At 44.9% G+C, this 23,495-nt stretch overlaps 1 protein-coding gene across 2 annotated transcripts in view; it reads left to right on the top strand.

Annotated features, from left to right (window-relative positions):
- Window positions 1-23,495, top strand: part of THSD4 (thrombospondin type 1 domain containing 4) — a 571,839-nt gene that overhangs the window by 20,102 nt on the left and 528,242 nt on the right. For both annotated transcript variants that reach the window (XM_032342609.1, XM_032342608.1), the window contains 2 exons: window positions 2,463-2,570; window positions 14,074-14,143. In XM_032342609.1, coding sequence (XP_032198500.1) covers window positions 2,530-2,570; window positions 14,074-14,143 — 111 coding nt within the window. In that variant the 5' untranslated portion in view covers window positions 2,463-2,529. The remainder of the gene's footprint in view (window positions 1-2,462; window positions 2,571-14,073; window positions 14,144-23,495) is intronic.

A 23,495-nucleotide genomic window follows, 5' to 3' on the forward strand; every position in this document is an offset into this window, starting at 1 on the left:
CATAAATGTCACTTCCTCATTGGGACTCTTCCCTGACCAGTGCCCGGTATCCTTTCTGAGGCACCTTAGATTTCTTTCCTGGTGCTTAGCACAACTGTAATGTTCCTTCAGTTTCGGTGGTTAAAGTATGTAGTTCAAGTATGTAGTCCTCCGGCATCTGGACTCCGTTCCTTGAGGACAGAGACCATGGCTGCGGTGTCGCGCGCGCGCGCGTGTGCGTGTGTGTGTGTCCAGCACCCAGTTCATGCAGTCTTAATATTTAATACTCACAACAACACTATGGTAGTTCGAAAAGGATCCCGACTTTACAGATGAGGACACTGAGAGACAAGAGTGGTAATGCCGAAGGTCAGCTGGTTCATGAAGAGGATGTTGGCCTCAAACCTGGGTCGTGCTGGTTATCGTGTATCGAGCTTGATTTGTGCCTAGGGTCTCTGTTAATACTGTTTACCCCGTGCTGTTCTAGATAACACTATCCTTTCCTCAGACAATTCCATGTCCTTAAATCTTACCTACTGAAGCTAGATTATAAAGCCAGACCTACACTCACTCATCCTTTCCTTGAATCTCATAATAAGTAAATAATTGTTGATTAGTTGATTATTACTAGCAGCTCGGCAAAGATTTTGTCCTCCTCCCAAGTCAAATCCTGTCTTCGCACATACCCACTCCCCAGCCAAGAGCACGACCCTGCTTTGGATGCAGAGGAGTTTCAACTGCTCTAGTTTACACTTGTTGGCCTTCTTCCTGGTGGATCTCAGCTGACTTCTGGCTGAGACCCAAGAATTTGAGGGTCTTCAATGCCATGAGTAATTTCATGAGTTGCTGATGGCTAATTAGGGGTGATTACAGTTAAGAGGCTTTCCTTTCTTAACAGCCCCCAGAAAGGGCTGGTGGTAACTTTTAAAATCTTGATTATCTTTCCCTGGAAATGGAATGTTCTGATTCTCATGGCTGTCTTTTCTTAACTCCTTATAATTTATCTCCCCCTCCCCACCCCATCCTTTTCTAGGAGGAAGGAAATTTCAAGTCCTGGGAAGAATGTGGAAACCAGTGATTTTGGAAAACTGGCTTTGTTGGAGAGGACCCCGGGGCATGCCTTGAAACCTTGCTTCTTCTATTTGCCTTTCCCTGAAAGGAGATGCAAGAAGAGGGGAGGCTGGGCCATGAGTTTTCTGCCCAGGTTCTACTACATTCCAGCCAAGCCTCCCATCCCAGGCTTTCTGATGCTGTTTATAATTTACACTGTTGGCTCATTTGACGGTGTTCAGTCTGTTTAGTAAGGGCTTCTGAGTAAAGGGGTTCTACTGTCCTAGTTTTTTTTTTTTTTTTTTTTTTTAAGATTTATTTATTTATTTGACAGAGAAAGAGATCACAAGTAGGCAGAGGGAGAGAGAGAGAGAGGAGGAAGCAGGCTCCCTGCTGAGCAGAGAGCCCGATGCGGGACTCGATCCCAGGACCCTGAGATCATGACCTGAGCCAAAGACAGAGGCTTTAACCACCGAGCCACCCAGGTGCCCCTACCGTCCTGTTTTTACTGTGATCACACAGTTGTAGAGGCGCCTGACCTCTTTGTGCATCGATGTCGGCAGAGCGACTTGGGGATGGATGCCGCTTGGTGCCAGGCGCTGGGCTGAGCACAGCCCGTGTGTCCACTCCCTGATTCCCCATCACCAGTGGCAGCTCTCAGGCTGCATTTTTAAAACAGCATCACAGATAAAATTCACATTGCGTACCCTTCACCGATTTAACGCCTACGATTAAGTGATTGCTAATACCTTGACAGGATTGTGCGGCCGTCACCACAATGTAATTGGAGAACATTTTTGTCACCCCAGGAGGACACCTTGTACCTCCTGTGAGCCCCTCCCCACCTTCCTGACCTTGGCAACCACTAATGTATCTTCTGTCTCTGTAGGTTTGTTTATTCCGAACATTTCCTGTAAATGGAATCATGTACTACGTATCCTCTTGTGGCTGGTTTCTTTCACTTAGGGCAGTGTTTTCAAGGCTCCTCCCACTGTGCCATGTATCCGTCCATTTCTTTTGACTGTTAGGCTGTATTTTTAGCTGTACAGTACAGTTGGGAAGACCAAGACACACAGAGGAGAGATGACTTTCCTATGGTCACGGAGCCTTTCATAGAGGGAACTAGATTTCCAACGCCATCTTTTGCCCAATGCTAACTCTGCTATGAGCCGGACTCTGAGACAATCGCACTAATAGTAATTTATGGAACATCTTTTATGGATCAACCCGTGTACTAAGTGTTCTATAAATTTGTTACCTCCTGTGCCTATATAATCAGATTTCGATTGGGAAATCTTGTAACCACAACTGGGCGGTGACATTTTTGTTTTAATGTCTTCCATTTGCTCACTTCTGGTTTCATTGGTCCACTAAGGCTCTAGGATCTTCCTAAGCAAATGATGCTGAAAATCGTATTGTTGTTCCTTCTGCAGGAGCCGGACACCACTCCCATCTGTGGAAAATTAGTAACATCTCAGAGGCGCCCTTGCTTCTTCCGGGATGCCGAGCATCATGGTTTCTCATTTCATGGGGTCGTTCAGGTAAGTGGAGAACCTTTTAAAAAAGACAATGGGAAAATAGGAAATTCAATATTTGAGTTTTACAGTGTAGTCTCTGCAGTAACTAGCCTCATGGGTCTGCACGTCAGCGATCTCTCTGCTACCCTGTGTGTGTGTGTGTGTGTGTGTGTGTGTGTGGTGAGTTTGCTCTTCATGAGGGCGGCAAGCCCTAGGGAGACGTGTGCTGTGGGGAGAGGTGCTCGGACCGAGATCTAGGCGGCTTGGCTGCTACTCTGTCCTCTGCTATTTCCCAGGGGCCCTCCAGGATTAAGATTTATATTTTGGAGTAAAGATATTCCTGAATCTGTGGGTCTGCATCCTGGCCGCGCACTAGAATTACCTGGAGAACTTGACACAGTTTGGGTCCTCCGGCCCATCGGTACCAATTTTGACTTCATTGATCTGCTGTGCTTTAAAATGACCTCTCTGGTTCCTTCTGCTCAGAACATCTTGACCTTCACCTGCATTTTCTATTTGATCCTGATGTCAACCAGGCGAGCTAAGTAGGATGAGCAGTAGTATCTCTGTTTTGTGCGTACGAAGACCGTGCTGCTAAATCCGGGATGCACGCTGCCAGAGTGTGGGGTGGGGAGGAGAGCTTGCGGCTCTGGACCTGCCGTCTGTGCTGCTGAGCCTGTTCTTCAAACTTTTCTTTTCTTTTTTAATTAAAAAAATTTTTTTTAATATTTTACATTTTATATTTTTACTTGAGAGAGCGCCAGAGAGAGCATGAGTGGGAAGGAGGGGCAGAGTGAGAGAGAGAAGCAGGCTCCCCACTGAGCAGGGAGCCTGATGTGGGACTCGATCCTAGGATCCTGGATCATGACCTGAGCTGAAAGCAGACACTTAACCCACTAAGCCATCCAGGCACCCCTGAAAAGTAGTTTAAAGGGTATTTCAAGACACGAGCTATGCATCCTGTTTGTAGAAGCTCCGATGGCCCCCTGTCTAAGCACAGGGCAGTGAGCAATGCCATTGGGTCACTGGGTCAGCTTAGGACCACAGCGTGTGTGAGTCCTGAGTACCCAGTGGGGGATAGAGAAGTGGTCACAGTCACATACTGAACCGGTTTAAAAAGAGCAGTGGGTGACCAAAGCTGGGTTCACCATGTGGGAAGCAGATGTAAGTCTGGCCACCATCAGAAAGGCCCTGACAAGTACTGAGGATCCTCCAAAATGTGGCCACTGAGACACACAAGGAAGGTCATTGCTTGGGAGAGCTCCCTTCTGCCAAGTTTTTTTCCTTGATGGAATTTCACAATTTTAACCGATGCCCCTGCAAAAACAACGAACCTCTCGTAATGACCTGATTGGTGGTTGGAGCCCGTCTCTCTTCAAAGGGCGCCTGGGGGACTCCCCACCAGGCTGTTCATTTTCTCGGAAAAATTGCCCACAGGTTAGAAGTGAGCAGGGTGGGAGTTGTTGAAAGCTAGATGTGGTCTTGTTACCCCTGGGATGGAACTCCGAAAGTCTTACCAGGCCCCCAGCATTAGGGTCCTTCCGAAGGGGTTGCCTGAACAGGACGACTCAGCAGGACATTTCTTTAAGAGTTCTACTGTAAGGAGAGAGCACATTGTGAGCTCTGAGGTTGGGTGATTCTTTGCAAGAGCTCAGCTGGTGCTTTCCATGAGTACCTTAAGCCAGGTACTCATAAGCCATTTTGCATTGTTTCTAAGGCCTTGTAAATCTATTTTAATCTGAAAAACAAAACAGAGCTAGAGTGACTTTTGCATAAATGCTTTAAAAAATACTCTTGGGCAAAGGGCTGTGTTTACTTTAAGAGTGAATTGTCTTTGATAACACTGGTAGATGATCCAACATGAACACACACAGATGTTAAGGGCTTGTTCATTTTGATGAAGGCAACCGAGTACATAAAGATTGATTGGACAAGCTGGAGGACTTGTCTACCTAAAGAGGAAACAGGTCACAATAAGAAGTTCGCTGCCAAGAGAATCCCTGAGAGGAAAGACCATTTAAGGGGATTCACTGTTCTGATAGGCAGAGATCTGGTTTTAAAAATCCCTCCCCAGTTTTTGCCAAGCCACAAAGAAGCAGCCAGCCAGCATCTCCCTCATTGAAAAAGACAGAGAAACCCTGAATATTAACATGGTAAGAGTGTCTCTGGCCTGCTCAGAGTCCGCAGTCATAAAAAGAATCACTGTTAAACCCAGGGGCAGAAAACAACACTAAAACCTTAACTCTTGTTAGTGAGCTGTCATTGAGTGGGAGACGAGCCTGGATGCCATGTCAAATTCAGGGCAAGGAAAATCCATTTGGGCCAAAGGGTTGGTCATGCACATTAGGGGGTCTTTGTCACCTGTTACGACTTAATGAAGAAGAGATACTAAGTGAAACAGAAGTACACACATTTCTTAAAGTCTTGCTCCAAATGATGCACCTTAAAAATATATATAATATGTGTGTGTGTGTTACAACTTTATGTATTTCTTTAGTGATTGACTGGAAGCAAACACAGTTTTCTGTAGAGTGAGTATGAGTACAAGTGGGGAGGGCCACCTACCATCGCCAGCCAGGAGGACTCTCTCTCGAGCCGGTCTGCTTGGTCAAGGGCTCATTCTGTCCCTCACAGCATGCTTTAGTATGAAGTCGACGGCGCTGATGTTTGAAATGAAAACACAGAGGAAAACAAAACAGTTGAAAATGCCAGACAAGTGGTTAAGTTGGCAGGGAACAACGTTGACTCGGTGATCCTTATTTTGAATAGTAGGTTTGAAGAAATACAGATGTAATTAGAGAGATTACAGAGGTAGATGGTGATTTTTATAGATCTTATGAAGTAGGGTTCTGGATCGTTTTAAGGGGTTTACAGGTTGATGGCCCTAGGTCAAGTGTCTGGTTTTAGTCTTCTGAAATGTAAAGCTTTTCTTTGCCATGATATACACTTCAGCAAAGTAATATTACTGTAATGCCTGTCAGCTACTTCACTTAGAAATACAACCAGAAGGAACTGAGGAAATGAGAAAGAGAAAGGTGGCCATTCTGGGGGAACTGAAACAGCTTCTGAAGACAGAAAGGAAATAAGAAGTGGGTTGAGAAGACGTGTTTGTGTGAGAATGCCCCAAATAGTGATGCTTGAGGTAGGATGGGTCAGTAAAAATGGAGACTCCCCTCCCCCCCCGCCAGGGATTGAGAGATCTATGGCCATTGGGAAGGATTGTGGGCTCACTCTGTGTCCCCAGGCCAGGGACCAAGAAACGGGGCAGAGAAGGGGAAAATAGGGGAAGGAGGAAGACAAGGAAGAGGAGGAAGGAGGAGGAAGAGGAAGGAAAAGTGGAAGGGCGAGGGAGGGGGGGAGGAGATGGGGGAGGGGAGGAAGGAGGGGGTGGAGGGTGGGGGGGAGGGGGTGAAAGGTGGAGGAGGAGGAGGAGGGTAAGGGAGGTGGGAGGAGGAGGGGGAGAAAAAAGAGAAGGGCCCAGGTTTGATGATCAGGATGAAACGGCGTGGTGTTAAGGCCGGAGAGGCTTTGAGTAAGCCTTCTTCATCTAAACCACTACCCAGCTGATGCTTGATAAATATTTGTTGAATATTGAATGAATAAGTTAATAATTCTCTTTTGTGTAAAAGAAAGTAGAACATTTTTCTTTCCTGATGAGGACTGTTAATTACAAAAGCAGGTTAAAGCAGACAGTCATACAAATGATACACGCACACACCTTTAGCAGTTTATTTTTAACTTAAAACACATGTACATTCACTCACTATGTTTTGATGTGGGGCCAAGGACTTTTCTTTGAGCCGGAGCCCCTGATTGTCCGTCGTGCGCAGACCACACCCGTAAGCATCATCTAGGGTTTCCATTTGGGTTTCTTTAACGTGGAGTGAGAATTTAAAGACATTTGCAAAGCAATCCGAGTTCAGATGATTCTCGATTTTTATTATCTTTGCCCCTAATCATTTACAGTTGTCTCATCCACACCTAATTTGCCAGCAGCTTTTTTTCTTGGCTACTTGCCTTATCGAGTCTTTTCCGAAGCCATCAGCTTCATTTTTGTAAAAACAGCTAACAACTACTCTTTCTTTTTTGTGCTCCGTTTCATGGGTTTGTGGACTGCTTGAATATTTGTAGGGACTTCCAAAGCCACTGGCAGAAACAGGTTTGGGAACATAGTTGATGCTGTAGGAACGCAGCTCTTCTGGTGCGAGCCGAAAAGTATGAGGGTACCGGGGAAGAACCTGCTGGAATCTTTTAAGGGAAGTCTGGTAGGAGAGTCCTCTGAATGGTAGGCCGAGAGGCTAGGAGGAAATAAAATCGTTTTTTGGAGGACTGCCCTGGCAAACCCCTACCTATAAAATGAAGGCAGGCATTCAGACGCTATTGGTTTTTCTTTCTGCCTGGCACAGCCCTGTACCTGGATCATGTCCTCATCACTCAGTACTTGACTGTGGGATTTGCTAGAACATTCTGTACCAAAAAGGGTTCAGTGGAGTCAAGGTGTGATCACTGGGCTGCCAGCGACCCATTCCGTATGGACTCAAGGGGATGGATAGGCCTCCGGGGAACATTGTCCCCCACCCTCCCTCAGGGGCTAGAACCCGTAACTGCCAACTTGTGGAAATCCTCTTTTTAGGACCATCTTCCTTTTGCCAGGTCTTTAATTTTCCCAACAGAGGATTCTGGGATGCTCTTCGAAAAACACTTGCATGGCTGGAGCGTGACGGCAGCACTTTGCCTCTCTGGCCCTCCCTCTGGTTCTTCTTCTGTCTCCCTTCTTGCATCCACTGGCTGTTCATTGGCCCTGAGCTGGGACCAGAGCTGTGTCGACCAGAGCCTGCTCGTTGGAAAGATGTATCAGAAACCATTCCCTCAAGAAGTACCGAAGGGTGTCGTGTCTTACAAAGCCGGGCCGTGACAGACACCTCCCTTTTCCAGAGGCCCCGGTTCAGAAAAGGCAAATGGCTTCTAGAGTTGAGAACCTGGAAATAAGCAATAAAAGCCAATAAGCATTGAGTAGGTGTCTGCAAATCCAGGCTCCAGATCGGAAACATTTCACCCCACGAAAGCCAGGCGGGCCCCTCCCCGGAGCCTGCTGGTCTTGCTTTGGCTGCAGGTTGGTTCCGAAGCTAAGGCCGAGGTAAAGGGAGCCGAATCAGGAGGACATGGGCTCAACCACAGCGCAGTAAGCATCTAAAGGATGTGGAGGCAGGGAGGAGACAGCAGAGGGCCCGCTGGATTCAGAAGACCCCAGGTGTCTGCGCCTCTCAACCTGCCCTGCTGCAAGGCTACCACCTTGCGCTCTACAAATGGTTTGACACTCAACACTGGCGGTCCCGAGCCATCCAGAAAAGGTGACTTCAGCTCAGCATGCTCTGTAGAAGAAAGCAGGAAAATAAGTAGAATGTACCTTTTTTTTTTTTTTAAGTTTGGGATTGAAATGGTTAGCTTCAATTATTCTAAAATTTAAAAGGTTCTCTAGTGAGGCTGGATAAACTAGGTTTTATCACATGTACTTACTTTCTGATTATTTTTGCAAGCATGACAGAAAGTAAAACAGATGTGTGAAGCCACAGCCTCCTAAGACTGGGGAAGAAAATTGATGTGATGAAATGCGGGGTTCAAAGGGGTGTTGTGTTAATGAGGCCCCAGAGCACGGTGGTTAAGCATCCAGGCCAGGGGTCTGACTGCTGGCATCAAAATCAGCCTTTGCCACTAGTAGGTGTGTGTGGCCTTCGATAAGCAAATAAATGACTTCGCCTCTCTGTGCCTCCATTTCCTTACCTGAAGAGTGGGTATAAGAAAAATGTTGGGTAGGATGGTTGTGGAGATTCAGTGAAATTATACCCAAAGCATGGAGATCAGTGGTAAACCATCCCGCCTTCATTTCCAATGCCCCCTCTTGTCTGCCTCTACTCTTAACTGCTGTCAAAGGAAGGCCAAACATGGTGACAGGCATGCTGGGCAAACCTTTTTCATCTCTGGAGCACAGTAAGTAGAGATTTCACTTCAGTGCCAAGATTTTGCCTCTCTTTCGCTAAGGTCAGTATAATTTTACTAGTTTCCAGGTTGCTTCCCAAATATCTCTTGGGTTATACTAACTGCAGAAGAGGCTAAGGCTTTTGGGTTTTGGTTTGTTGGTGGTGGTTTTCTTTTTCTTTCTTTTTTTTTTTTTTTCTTTCCTGTTTTCCTTGTTTTGTTACTTGATATGCTCAAGTATTGAGTTCATTGAGGTGAGCCCAGGTACCTGGTGGCTGTGACGCGATCCACCCCCGACCCAGATTTGAGGATGAGTGGCATGGGGAGTGAGGTAGGCTTGACCCGGGTCAATCCAGAAGCCCAGAGGAGAGCCCCAGTTCCATGCTATAAATCTTGTGCCAAATTTCAATGAGCATTATTTTCTACATGAGGAAATGAGATGATGCAGTGTTTAAGATCTAGAACAATACTGGGGAGATGGCATTTTTTTTTTTTTTCTCCTGTGTGTTCTGATGTGAAATCTTTGGTCGTTTCTACTGCAAGGTGAATCGGAAAGTCTTCGTAGGAATGTGGCTTCCCCCGCCGCTTGGAGGGGAGTGTGCGATTTGTTTGCCAAAGGCCCTGGTAGCCTTCAATCTGTCAAAACGTTGCAAGCTGGGAACAGTTTGCCAAAGCAAACTATCAAAGTGAAATAACACACGAGTTGCACACACACAGACACACACAGGCTCTCCCATTGCCCCAACATTAATTTTGAATTGGGTCAGGAGGAACAAGGGTTTGGGCTAGATTGTTGGTGTTTTGAGGCAGTTGTGGGCACAGCTACGGAGGACCAATTACATAGGTATGTGTGAGCAGGGTGGGGTGTCCTAAAACAGACTCTACTGAGCAGGGGTGGGAAACTTCCAGCCCTTGGCAGAGGTTCATCTGGCCCTTGGGGTTATATATTGCTCTGGCTGCTGTTATTGCAGCCCAAAGAATAATTTCCCCTCTGGGGGAATTTATTCTATTCCATTCAGAGCAGAGCCCATTTAATAATTATGAGTTTATTCCAGAATGAATTTTATTGGTTACCCCTATGCATTTAGGTCCACTAGGACCCAGGTCAGTGAAGAAAAGAAGCATTTGAATGTTAAATAGAATTTGTGTTGCATTTTTGCAACAAGAGGCACCAATAAACATTTTGTTGTCATAGCTTGTGTCAATCTGATGAGACTAAATTTTGGGGGCATCACATAGAAATTGAAAAGCACAACTGATCTTAATAAGTCCCTCATGAGATAGTTTTTAAAATCTCCCAAAGTGTCTTGGGGCATTTTTGAATCTGTTAATTCATACTATTTCCATTTGTCTTAAAATTTCATAAGTTGTCAGGAGGATGTGGCATCATTCATTAATTCAGTAAATGAAGCTTTTACTATATAGCAGATACTCGCTGAATGCTGGGGAATAAGGTAGGGATAAAACCAACTCCTTGATCTCATGGAGCTTGTAGTCTAGTGGGTGGAGGGAGTTTAACTGAATAAAGACTCAACCGTGAGATAGTAAGAAAGAAGCTTTTTGTGCAGACTGGGGAAGGCTTTATGGAGAAAGGATAACTTTGGGCAGACACCCAAAATAGGGGAGGGGAGGAGCTGTAAAAGTATCTGGGAGTAGAGTTGACCAGGCAACTTGGAATGCCCTTCCTCTGAGAGAGAACACCCAGAATTTTCCCTCCTCTCATCCTCCACTCCCTGTCCTGCCCCATGTCCCCTGGAAAGGTATGGAAACAGCCTGGGATGAGTGGTTATGAGAAAGTACTTCTGATTGCATTACAAATATGTGGCTTTGGTGTCTGCCAAGAACTTGGAGGGACTGAGGTGTGTAACACATTTATGAAGCTGCTGTTTGTTTTTTTAACAAAACCACACCAATCTGTTTTTTTGTTTTTTTTTTTTTTATGTGAATAAACAGTGCCAGAATGTTACTGTGGTTCAGAGTTGTAGGCACAGGTCATGAGAAGGCTGTCTTTCACCTTGACTAATTTGAGGGAGGCAGGGCAGGTCATATTATTCCCATTTTACAGATGGGGAAACTGAGGTCCAGAGAGGAGTTAGTTGTGCCAGCTCATGTAACTAAGGAGCGTAGACTCACTAGTTGTGAAACACACGCACCTGGGTTTGGAGGACAAACTGGATCCAGCAAGGATTCAGCTAGAACATACCTGTTCTCGTCCCACCAGCATGTTCACACCCACTCCTTTAGATGCCCCTGCCTGGTGGCTGGAGGACATCTTGGGCAGTTTTCTGGTTTGTTGCAGGTTAATGGGCAGTCTTGTTTTCAAGTATCAAAAAGTCCAAAGAAAGGGCGCCTGGGTGGCTCAGTCCGACTCTTAAGCATCCACCACAAATTTGGCTCTGGTCTTGATCTCGGCTCAGGTCATGATCTCAGGCTCCTGAGATCGGGTCCCACATCGGGCTCTGAGCACAGTGGGGAGTCTGCTTGAGATTCTCTTTCTCCCTCTCCCTTTTCCCCTCCCCCTGCTCTCTCTCTCCTAAAATAAATCAACAAATCTTTAAAAAGAAAAGTCCAAAGAAGCTGTACTTGTAGGAGGGGAGAGTTTTATTGGTGGAATGCCTGTACTTTTAGAAGCTTTAGTTTTCATTTTCCTTCAGTAGTTTTTGGTATTCATCTAAAATGTGAATCACTTCACCCTGAGATCCGTGTACCTGTGCACTGGATAGTGCAGAAATAGAACGTTTCCATCGTCACAGAAAAGTCTACTGGACCTAGATCCTCGGCAAGTTATAAGCCAGCTCTTTGATTCTCTTCATGACTAATTTCATATTCTATTTTTCTGAATAGATCCCCTGCTTGGAAGGGTTTTGCATATAGATATTCAACATTAAAAAGAAAGTCTGGGGGGCGCCTGGGAGGCTCAGTGGGTTGGGCCTCTGCCTTCGGCTCCGGTAGTGATCTGGGGGTCCTGGAATCAAGCCCCGCATTGGGCTCTCTGCTTGGCGGGGAGACTGCTCCCCGCACCCCTCCACCCCAACACCCCACCCGGCCTGCCTCTCTGCCTACTTGTGATCTCTGTCAAAAAAAAAAAAAAAAAAAAGTCTAGTTAGGAAAAAAAAGTCCCATCAGATATAAAAAGTTTTATGGACCCAGCATGCTAGATATAAAAAATTTTAGTCTCTCATTCAAGTGAAAGTGTCTCTCTGCCCCCAGACTGGGAGGGTGGGGCTTCAGACCCCCCTTAGCGGGAAGAGGGGGCGGGGCTATTTTCTTCCCCCGCCCAGTTCTCCACCTGGCCCCTCCCTCTGCCTCCTGCCTCTGGGGAGATGGGAGGTAACCCGGCAGAGGGTTTCCATGGGCTGAGTGCAGCTGGAGATCTGGTGTTGGCAGATGTCTAAGTTCTGTATTCTCTTCTCCTGGGGCACTTAGGGTGGCCCTTTGGAGAACCTTCCCCTCACTTGGGGTGTCCTGCTGCACATCTCTTTATGACCCTCCTCCAAGTCCGGTACTCCATGGGTACCCACCACTGATCCCCTAACCCTGGCGAGCAGCCTTTGGTGAGGTCCTTTCTAGACAACCTAAACCCAGCGATCCATGGTGCCTGCCTTCAGTTGAGAGGAAAAAGCCAGCATATTCTTTTTTTTTTTTTTTTTAAAGATTTTATTTATTTATTTGTCAAAGACAGAGGGAGAGAGAGCGAGTGAGGGCAGGCAGAGGCAGAGGGAGAAGCAGGCTCGTGCCGAGCAAGGAGCCCCATGTGGGACTCGATCCCAGAATCCTGGGATCACGACCCGAGCCGAAGGCAGCTGCTTAACCAACTGAGCCACCCAGGCGTCCCAAGCCAACATATTCTGTTCCTGCAAGTTCCAGAAATGTTCCCCTCCAGCCCTTTCTCTCCACTCTGCCCTTCCAGACACTTCAGCGGGGTTTTGTCCTTGAGATACTTTTCAGGGGGAGACTCTGGCACTGGTCCTTCCTATCCTTAACATGGGGGCTCAGATAAAGCTTTCTACATGGCAGCCCTCCTGTCTTGTCCTGGGAGGGAACCCTGACTTCTCCCAGAAGACAGGAAGGGGCTGTGCTCAGCGCTCCTGCATTTCTCTTCAAAGAAATCTGGACGGGGTGAACTTCTCTCACCCTCTGGCTTGCTCCTTGTACAGGGCTTAGGGTGGGGCAGCGGGGGCACCTCCTTTTCTGGTTCTCAGCAAATGGTGCAGCCCTTCCTATTTGGAGTGGGTGTCTATGTACTACCCTTGGGCCTCTGCTTTGGGGCCTCAGCTGCCAAGTCCAAGACAACCATGGAAAGGATGCATCTGTCACCCCATTACATGGCCCTCTCGCCCCACTTCCCGCCCCCTTGCTGTCTCTGACCTGTCTGTTCACATCCATTCTGGGTGGTCTGCCAGGACCTGGCTAATTTTCTTACAACGAGGGGCTTAGGGCAGCATTTAGGATACTGAGATGGTGGGAGCGTTTTCTAACCCCACACGCCCTAACTCCCATGTTCAGACAGGCTTCCTCACGTCCACCTCCGCACGGTGAGTTCTGCTTGGACTGGAGTAGTGTTTTCCATCTCACAGTTGTGTTGGAAGCCTCCGAAAAGGGTGAGAACCACCCAGGTCACTTCGCTGTCTTCAGGATTAAACCCTAAAAAAAGGATACAAAAGACAACTAAGTAGGACAATGGCCTCTTTTCAGGGATGCTTCAAATGTTGATGATTTCAAGTCAAGGGACTTTGGGCATTTTAGTTAATTGACAGTGTTTGTCCTCTGACTAACTAGGTGGGTGTTTTCACCTCTGTCATCCCCAGCGACCCTTACAGAAGGTGAGGACCATGAGGGTCAGAGACATTAGTTTGCCCAGGGTCACCCAGATGGGAATGGTGGAGCTGGGATTCCATCCTCAATGTGTTTGAATCCAAAGCGACATCCCTCTCCACACACCCTGCTGTTTCAGGGCCAGCTGGCTCCTATTCCACACCTTCCCTTTATTTGATGACAAGTCCTAATCAGGGCTGGTGACAGTAGGGCTTAACACGGCTAATCCCGCCCATGGAGAACATCTGTGACACTCAAGGGCCACGAACGGGCAGAGGGAGGGCTCCAGGGGAAGCCTGGGGTGTAGGAGAGAAGCTTCCCTGGCCAGGCTCAGAGCCTCACTTTTAGCATGACCTGACCAGCTCCACTAGGACCAAGCATGCGCTCTAGCCGTTTCTCTGTGTCCGGCCTCCCCAAACCTCCGGGCCAGCTTCTTTTGTTGGCCCCATCTTACCCGGGAGAAGACTGAGGCTCCTGAGGTTGCACATCCTGATTTAGAAACCCCGCTGGTGCTGGGAAAGGGTTTGAGCCCAGATGTACCTCGCCTTAGCCAAGCCCACAGCGCTGCGCTGCCTCCCCTCTCTCAAGACTGGCCCTTGGCACCTTGGCTGGGTCCCCTCCCAGGGCAGGGGTTGGTCTGATCTCTGCCTTCCGGTGATGAGGGGGAGCCGCTGCCTTCCCCTGGGTGCTGCTGCAGCAGGGTACATACTCATGGTTGCTGTTTTTTCCTTCTCAGTGTCCTGGGTTCCTTCCTGCTGCTTGGACTCCAGTTCGTCTGCCCACAGCCCTCCACTGAACACAGAAAGGTAAGCCATGGCCGTTCAGAGGCTTTGCTTCTCTGCACCAAGGGGCTGGGGTCCCTCCAGGCATCACCCTGAGTTTGGCTCTCTTTGGAGGGGAGTCACCACTGATCTTGAGAGGAAGCACTGTTTGTAGAATGTTCCCCAGTCCTGTCCCTCTGAAGCCCTTGGAGCTTAAGAATGAAGCTGGCGCCCAGAGTCTGTGTCTGACCTGAGAGCATCGCTGGTGTTGCTAGCTGTGTCCTTGCTAGTGGGACCACGAGGGCGAGCTCGGTGAGAAGACGACCCACCTGGGAGTGGTGGAGCACCAGCGTGGGGCTTTGACCCCCTGTAGGGGCCGCGGGTCTTGATGGTTAAAGAAAGGCTCTACCTAAAGCTGGGGATGGGGCTGTAGCTATAGGCAAGACGAGCCCCAGTGGGGAGCTCCGACCTTTGGCAGGAGGGCGTAGCAGCCCCTGGCAGCCAGCAGCCAGGCAGGGAGTGAGCAGAGAAACAAAGACCTGGCCCTCTCTTTGCTCCCCTCCTCCATTTCCAGCTGGGGGCTCCCCTGAGCTGGGCCCACCCAAAAGAAGACAGAAATCCCTTGATGCAGTCCTCAGAGGCCAGCCTCTGAGGCAACAGGGCTGGATGGAGAAAGGGGGGACAGAACTTCTGGGGGAGAGGCACACGGACAGTATCAAGCATGCCTCCCTCAGGCTCTGTGTGTTCTGTAGCAGGTGGGCTATTGGCGGCTGCCGAAACAAGCCGAACCAGGACAGGGGCATGGCGAAGGCTCCCTTAGGAGCAGATGCCTGAGATGACTCTGAGAAGGTCCCTAAAACCCCTTCCTACGATCTCGAATCTCCTCCTCCCTGTAAGTTAGGAAATGCAGACACTTCTCAGAGGAATGATAGGTCAGGCATTCGTATCTGAGTGTGACTAAGTTGCTTGGAAACTTTCCCCAGAGAGGGAGTTCATAGGGGAAATCCGGGAGAGAAGGGAGCGGACAAGAGCAGGCCCCAGGGTTTGCATGTGACCCTTCTTACAAGATTCTTAATGCTCTTGTCTGCGTCGTCTAACTTCTCTGAGGCCTGTGGCTTATGTTCTGTCTTTGGTTTTCCGGGCCAGGTACGGGCCTGTATTGTATTGTGTGTCCCACAAGGATGTCAGCTCCATGAAACTGCTATCTTCCCAGCTCGTGGAATGAATAAATGAATGAATGGATGAATGAATGAATGAATAGAAAACCTGACCAAGGTCTCAGCCTCATGTTGTTAGAGTCACTGGAAATCTATACCCCTCCCCCTTCGCTGCATTATCCCCATTCATAATTTCAAGAAGTCAGAGAGGACAACTCCCGTAGACTAAATGTTTGTGTCCCACCTCCGTCCCCCCTACCGCCTGCAAATTCACATGTTGAAACCTAATGTCCAGTATGAAGGTTATCTGCCAGTGGGGCCTTTCAGGGGAGGGAAGCCCTGATGAATGGGATTAGTGCCCTTATTAGAGTCGGGAGAGAGCTTCCTGCCTGCCCCGGGAGGATAGAATGAGACGTCTGCCACCTAGAAGAAGGCACCATGATCTTGGATTTCTAGCCTCCAGACCTGTGAGAAATCAGTTTCTGTTGTTTGTAAGCCACACAGTCTCTGGTACTTTCTTTTAGCAGCCCACACGGACCCTGACGAAAGCAGGCACTGAGAGGTGGGGTGCTGCTCTGACAAATGCGTGACGTGATGGAGGTGGCTTTGGAACGCGGTGACGGGCAGGGACCGGAAGAGTAAGGGGGGGTGCGTGCTAGGAGGAGCCTGTGTTGCCCTGAGTGGACTTTTCAAGGTGTTCTGCTGCGAGCTCAGAACGGGAGAACAGTGATCTCAAACAAAAAGCTCGTGGACTGCAGACGGCGAAGGATGGCGTCTCAGACAGAAATGAGAACATGTTATTAGAAACGGGGGGGCAGGCCATGCTTGTTATAAAGTGGCCAAAAACCAAACAAACTTGGCCGAATTGTGTTTGTGTTCTCGTGTTTGTGGAAGGTGGCCCTTACAAGCGATGAAATTAGATATTTAGCTGAAGCAATTTCGAAGCAAAGTGTGGAAGGAGTGGCCTGGCTACTCTCGCCTGCTTGTGGTAAAAGGTGAGAAGAGAGAGGTGACTTAAAGATGGAATTGTTAATTGGAAAGAAAGCAGAGCCCAGAACTTAAAAGAGTTGAGAAATTCTCAGCTATTCCATATTGAAGAGAAGGAGAAAGTCTTCAGGGAGAACACCAAGGGTGTGGCCAAGAGACATTTGATGATGAGACTAGTCAGCCATCTCACAGAAGCCAGGACTATTTTCCGAGACCATGGGAGAATGCAAACTAGCTGTTCCTTGTGCCTGACCCTCCACACACCACCTCTCTGGGTGGTCTCCATGGCCGGCACTCTCTCCTCGGCTGCCCCAGGTGCTGCTCTGGCAACCCAGTGAGGTGTGGGCTGTGCCCAGCAAGCCACAGGGGCATGGCTGCTTCCATCTTGACTTCACAGGACAAGGCCTCCCCGCAGAGCCGAGATCCTAGGCCCTAACCCTGGAGAGCCACAGGGGGACAGGGCTGCCCAAAGCTCTGCGGGCAGGGCACCGGGGAGCCTTGGGGCCTCAGCCTTCCCCAGCAAAGCTGCAGGCAGGAGCACTGTCCCATTGAGTCTGGAGAGCAGGGGCATCAAACCAAAGAGGATTATTCTTGAGCGTTAAGGTCTAAGGGAATTTCCGCCCTTGGATTTTGGACGTGCTTGGGACTTGTTACTGCTTTCTTCTTTCCTCTTTCTCCCATCTGGAGTGGGAATGCCTGTCCTGTGTCCGTCTCACTGCTGTATTTCAGAAGCACGTGACAGGTGTGACTAGGCAGGTTCACAGTTGGAGAGCAGATTGGCTCAGGACAGGTTGTATGAATTGAGGTGATATTTAGATGGGCCTAGTCTTTAAAGTTGACACTGGATTAAGAACTTGGGGGCTGTTCAGATGGAATAAATATATTTTGCATATAAGAAGGACATGAATTTGGGGGGACCAGAGTGAAATGCTATAGATTGAACGTGTCGCCCCGCATGTGTATGTTGAAACTTAATCCCCAGTGCTATGGTATTTAGAGGTGTAGGGCTTTTGGGAGGTGATTTGGTCATGAGGGCATTCTTGCCCTTATAAAAGAGATCCCAAAGAGATCTCTGGCCCCTTCTGCTAGATGAAGGTACAGCGAGAAGCCTGCTCTCTTTAAACAGGAAATGGGCTCTCCCAGATACCAAATCTGCCAGCCCCTTAATCTCAGACATCCCAGCCTCCAGAACTGTGAAAAAATAAATGTAAGTTGATCATAAACCCCTCTCCCCCCATCTGTGGTATTTTTGTTATAGCATCTGGCATGGACCAAGACAGCTGTCTTTTCACTATTAAGTTATACTATTAATACTGTTTACAAGTGTCAAGGTTGTTAATCTTAATAGTTGAATTGCTGAATCAATTGTTGAATGAACTGTTGAATAGTTCAATCAATTTGCCAGTGTTTGATTCTTGTTGCTAAAATAGACCATCATAGTTGAAAATATTTTATAGATTATTTACTTTGCTATTTTCCAAGTTAGCCTGATGACTGATACATATATTTCATATATATCGCATATATACATGATATATATATCCCGAAAAAACGATTCACAGATAGGTATTACTTTTATGTTTCTTAAGTATTTGTTCTGAACAATGAAAGACAAAAGGCTATGAGTTATGTTGGAATGTTAAATTTTATTTTATTTACTTATTTTTAAAGATTTCATTTATTTGAGAGAGAGAGAGCACAAGTGAGTGGCGGGGCAGAGAGAGGGAGAAAAGCAGACTCCCCACTAAGCAGGGAGTCCAGGGCGGGTTCCATCCCAGAGCCCCAAGATCATGATCCCAGCACCCTGAACTGAAGACAGATGCTTAACTGAGCCAGCCACCCAGGCAGCCCTGGAATGTGGAATTTTAAAATTGAGTAGAAAGTATCCCATCTTGACATATGGTATGTCCCCAAAATATTGGAAAGAACTTTGCAGTAGGAAAATTGATTAATTTTTTTCAAAATTATTTATAGATTAATTTACTTAGAGAACATACATTTTAGGAGAGCTTTCAAATATAATTATATGCACTTTGGCTCCCAGAGTCATTGTCATTCACCCTAGAGAAGAACAGATTCAGTACTTTCTTGGGTGTTGAATTTCTTCTTACTGTTTCATTAGAGCTTTGTAGAGCTGTGGTTGTCATCCTGCCTGCTTATATCCTAAAAATCCTGGCAGAGGTACCAACAATGGTAGCATCCATTTATTTCTGCAACGTGAAAAGTATGTCCTTAGTAAAACATGGGTCAGAAATGTTTTTTTCCATGAAAGAGCAGTTGTGAATATTTTAGGCTTTCTGGGCTACAAAGTTTCTAACTATTCACCTATGCTTTTGTAACACAAAGGCAGCCATAGACAATAGGTAAATGAATGTGAGTGACTGTATTCCAGTAAAACTTTATTTACAAAAATAGGTGGTTATCTGGATTTGGCCCATGCCCACAGTTGGCAGACCACCAGTCTAAAGCCTAATAGAGAGGAGTTAACTGCACATGTGTGTGTTTTGGAATTTGAAGTTGGAAGTTGTCTCCTCCTGGAACTTGAAGAAACACACAAGTTTGGAGAAAAAGTCTATTTTTTCATTAAAAAATAAGAATTATGATTGCTATCAAATTGCTTTCATTGCTTAGATAAATCATAATTGAATTCCTCCTGACCATTGTTTTATGACAAAATTCACTCCCAATCTGTAGCAGAGAGCGGCAGAAAGAATTAGAAAACCATTTATGGTAAATTCTTAAGGGACAGCATTACTAATTTGTGCATATTGCAGTTTCATAAGTATATGAAAACTACCCACTAAAAGACATCTCTTTTTCTTTTTCATTACAATAGCATGTCTAACTTTAGCATATGGAAGCATTTCTGCAGTGTAAGTTATTCTGAGGCAAAGACATAATTTGTAAATGCTGTCAAGTAAACTATGCTTTTCTAAATGCGGCTCGGGTGACTGGACACGTCTCTGTCCCATAATGGTACAGGAGAAAAGGACTCTGGGGCAGAGCATCAGCAGCTCTTTCCAGATATTTCTATCCAGATGTCTTCCTCTTATCCTGCAACAAGGACAGTATCACAAAGGATCACTCAGCTTCTGTTTTTGGAAATTTTTAGTGACACTTGGCAAATCGTTGTATTTTTAAAACTTTCTGTGGCTTCATTTGCAGATAAGGTAAGACCAAGAGCAGGGGGAAAAAAAAAACTTGACTAAGACTTTAATAAAAACCATACGTTATTAATAAGGGAAACTATGGAGATTGTAGAAAGCTTTCAAGTTAATGAAACTGTTCTGCTGTGTCTGCCCAACCGACACTGACTGAGCAAGTTGCTTTTGTAAGTCATAATGTGTATAGTCAACATAATCTGTTTTGGAAAGAGCTGTGAAATGTCGTCTTTTATTCTTACGAATGAAAAAACATACATATACATCACAACTGCTCAATGTGTTTCTTTTTTTAAGTTTACTTTTTAAATTAAAGTATGAACATGTCTTACAAAAGAACTTAGAAAACAATAAAAAACTAGAAGAAGGAAATAAAAACTCACTCCTTGGGCCCTAGCCAAAGAAAAGGGCTCTTCAACCTGTTATTTATAGAAACTCTCAAACAAAAAGAACAGAAGCACTACAAAATGCAGTAAGAGTGAAGTGAAATACTTGTTTTGCTAACTGATTAGCAAGTCACGATGTGAACAGCAGGGGACCTTGTAATGGGTGTAGAGCCTACTGTTAGTGTAGTAGGATATGCAGTCATTGACTTCGTATTGCCTGTTGACAGTGTCATACAGTTGGATATGGAACAGAAGGCCGACAGAAGGGCAAAAAAAGTTTTTAGGCTACATATCATTTCTCATATCCTTGCTGCTATATTCAAAAAGAAGAAAGGAAAAAAACAGTTATGCTTTTAGGAGAAAATATATGAAATTATCTTAATGATTTGTGGTGGGTAAGAATTTCTTAAACAAGACACCTAAAGAACTGGACTATGTTGAAATTGATGACTTTTGTTTATCAAAATACATCATAAGAAAAGGAGTGAAAAGATAAGGCATAAACAGGTGAGGAGGTTCACAGTAATTGACAAAAGATTCCTGTTCAGAATACATAAAAAAAAAACAAAAACCCACCCTTTCATTAAGAAAGTTAAGCAATCCAATATTAAATAGACCAAAGACTTGAATACACAGTTCATATAAGAAGACATTCTTATGGGCAATGAACATATGAAGAGGTGCTCGGGCAAAACCGTTAGTCCTTAGGGAACTACAAATTAAAATGAGATAATACCAGAATAGCTTAAAATGAAAACACCAACACTACCAAGTGCTGATGAAGATGTGGAGCAACTGGAATTTCCGTACATTGCTGGTGGGAGTGTAAAACCATCCAAAATGATTGAAGGGAACAGTATCCAGCACTCATGTGGTATCAGAAACAGTGACTCTTCCCAGCAGCCAGACTTTAAAAACTCACAATCCTGGGGACATTGGAGAGAATACTCAAGAAACTCTTGCCATGGTCCTAGGGGAATAATTGACCTTAGACTGTGTACTGCTCTGGACCTAACAAGTCATAAGTGTACTAGTGGAAAAGATCAAACTTTTGCTGAATGATGTAACTATTCTAGTACAAAGCTTATGAATACAGGAATAGAAAAATATCTAGCACTCAATAAGGTACAATTCAAGATGTCTGACATTTGGTCAAAGATTACCGGGCACACACAGAGGAGCACAAAAATAGCATCGTTCTTCATAAAGAGGAGAACAATCAATTGAAGCCAACTCAGAACTGATGCAGATTTTAGAATTTGAAAAAAAAGGATATTAAAAGTTATTAAGACAGTATTTCACAGATTCAAAAAGTTAAATAGAACCAGGGATGATATAAAACTCTTATCAAGTTTCTCAGGTTGAAGATGACAAAATGTGAACAGAAACATATGCTAGATGGGATTAATGGCAGATTTAAATCTCCGCTAAAGATCAACTCTTTAAATAAAATAGTAATAATGTGTTGGGGAGTGTATGTATAAGTAAGATGTTAATGCAGAAAAACAATGAATACTGTTACGCTGAAAAAAATAAATTAAAAAAAAGATGTTAATGCAGAAGAGGATAAATGGAAATACAATATTGTAAGATTCTTATAATACAGTATTGTAAGTCTTATAATACATAATACAAGATTCTTATAATACATGTAAAATGACATCATATTACTTGAAGGAGGACTGATGAGTTAAAGATGTTTACTATCAACCCTAAAAAACCATTAAAGTAACAAAACAAAGAACTTTAGCTCACCAGTAAAAAAAAAAGGAAAACCGTAGAATTTATTATTATTATTATTGTTGTTGTTTTCAAATAATTCAAAAGAAGACAGAAAAAGGAAAAGGGATCAAATAACAGAAGGAACAACTAGAAAACAAATAGCAAGCTGTTAGACTTAAACATGATTATATTAATAGTCACCAAAACAACTCAGCTAAAAGGCAGAGGTAGGCAGATTGGATAAAACACAAGACATACAACTGTGTACTGTCCCCAAAATATGCACTTAAATATAAAGACACGGATAGGTTAAAAGAATGGGAAAAGATAGACCATACTAATACTAGTCAAAAGAAAGCTGGAGGGACCCTGTTACCATCAGGTAAAGTAGATATGGAGCAAAAAATATTACCAAAGATAAAGAGGGCCATTTTATAATAAAAGTAATCAATTTGTCAAGAGGACATAATAATCCCAAACATTTATGCACCTAAATTACTGAAACAAAACCTGATGTAACTGCAAGAAGAAGCAGACAAACCCACGAGTACAGTAAGAGATTTCAGCATTCCCTTCCTAATATTGATAGTACACATGGACAAAGAAATCAGTAAGAATGTAGAAGACTTGACCATGACTCTCAACCAGCTTGACCTAGTGATCTATGTAGAACATCCCTCAAGCAAAATCAGCTATGCGTTCTTTCCAGGTGCATGACGAGCACTTACCAAGGTAAGTCATATTTGGGGTCAACAAGATTCAAGTTTCAGTTTGTTCTCTGATCACAATGGGATTTAATTAGAAACCAATAACAGAAATATATCTGGACAATACCCCCAAATGTGGAAATGACACATTTCTAAATGATCCATGGGTCAAAAAAGAAGTGGAAGGAAAAATAGAAAGTACTTTGACCTGAATGAAATTGAAAACACAAAATATCAGAAATTGTGGAATGCTGCTGACACAGCACTTAGGGGGAAGTTCGTTTAAGTAAATACCTGTAAAGATAAAAAGACCTCAAATCAATGACCTCAGCTTCCTCCATAACAACTAGAAGAAGAGGAGTAATTTAACTCAAACTAAGGAGGAACCAATAAAGATCAAAGCAGACATCTATAAAATAGAAACAGAAAAACTGTAGACAAAGCCATTTAACCCAAAAGCTGGCTCACTGAGAAGACCAATAAAATGGATAAATCTTGACCCAGGGTGATGGTGGGGAAGAAAAGGAGTGAAGACACATATTACCATTATCACAATAGAGAGTAGTGACATCACTATGGAGTCTGTAGCTAGTAACAGGAGAATAAGGAAATGTTATGAATACATTGATTCCTATGATTTCAACAAATTAGATGAAAAAGACTAATTCTTTGAAAGATACAAACTGCCAAACCTCACTCAGGAAGAAGTAGGTCAACAGGATAATTCTATGTTGATTAAATCAATGGAATTTGTAGCTTTAAAAGCCTCGCTACAAAGAAAATGCCAGGTCCTGATGTCTTCACTGGTAAATTCCTACAAACATTTAAGGACGACATAAGGCTAGTTTTATACAATTGTTTCCAGAAAATTGAAGAGGAAGAAAAATTCTCAACTCATTGGGAGACCGGCATTACATACCAAAGTCAAGTAAAGATACTACAAGAAAACTATAGGTGGTTATCCATCAGAAACATTGATACAAATATTCTAAATATGATTTTAGCAAATTAAATTCAGCCTTATAGGAAATGGTAATGGTCGTGGATAAGTGGGCTTTATTCCAGGAATATAACGTTGGTTTAACATTTAAAATGAATCAATGTATTTCATCATATTATCAAAGAAAAAACCCCAAACACCATATGATTATCTCACTACATGCGGAAAAGTTTTGACAAAATCTGACCTCCATTCCTGACAAAAACTCTTAGCAAAGTTGGAACAAAAAGAAACTTGCTTTAATCTGATAAGAGACATGCACTGAAAACCTAGAACT

This window comes from Mustela erminea, chromosome 5 (genome assembly GCF_009829155.1).
Source record: "Mustela erminea isolate mMusErm1 chromosome 5, mMusErm1.Pri, whole genome shotgun sequence".
Lineage (NCBI taxonomy): Eukaryota > Metazoa > Chordata > Mammalia > Carnivora > Mustelidae > Mustela > Mustela erminea.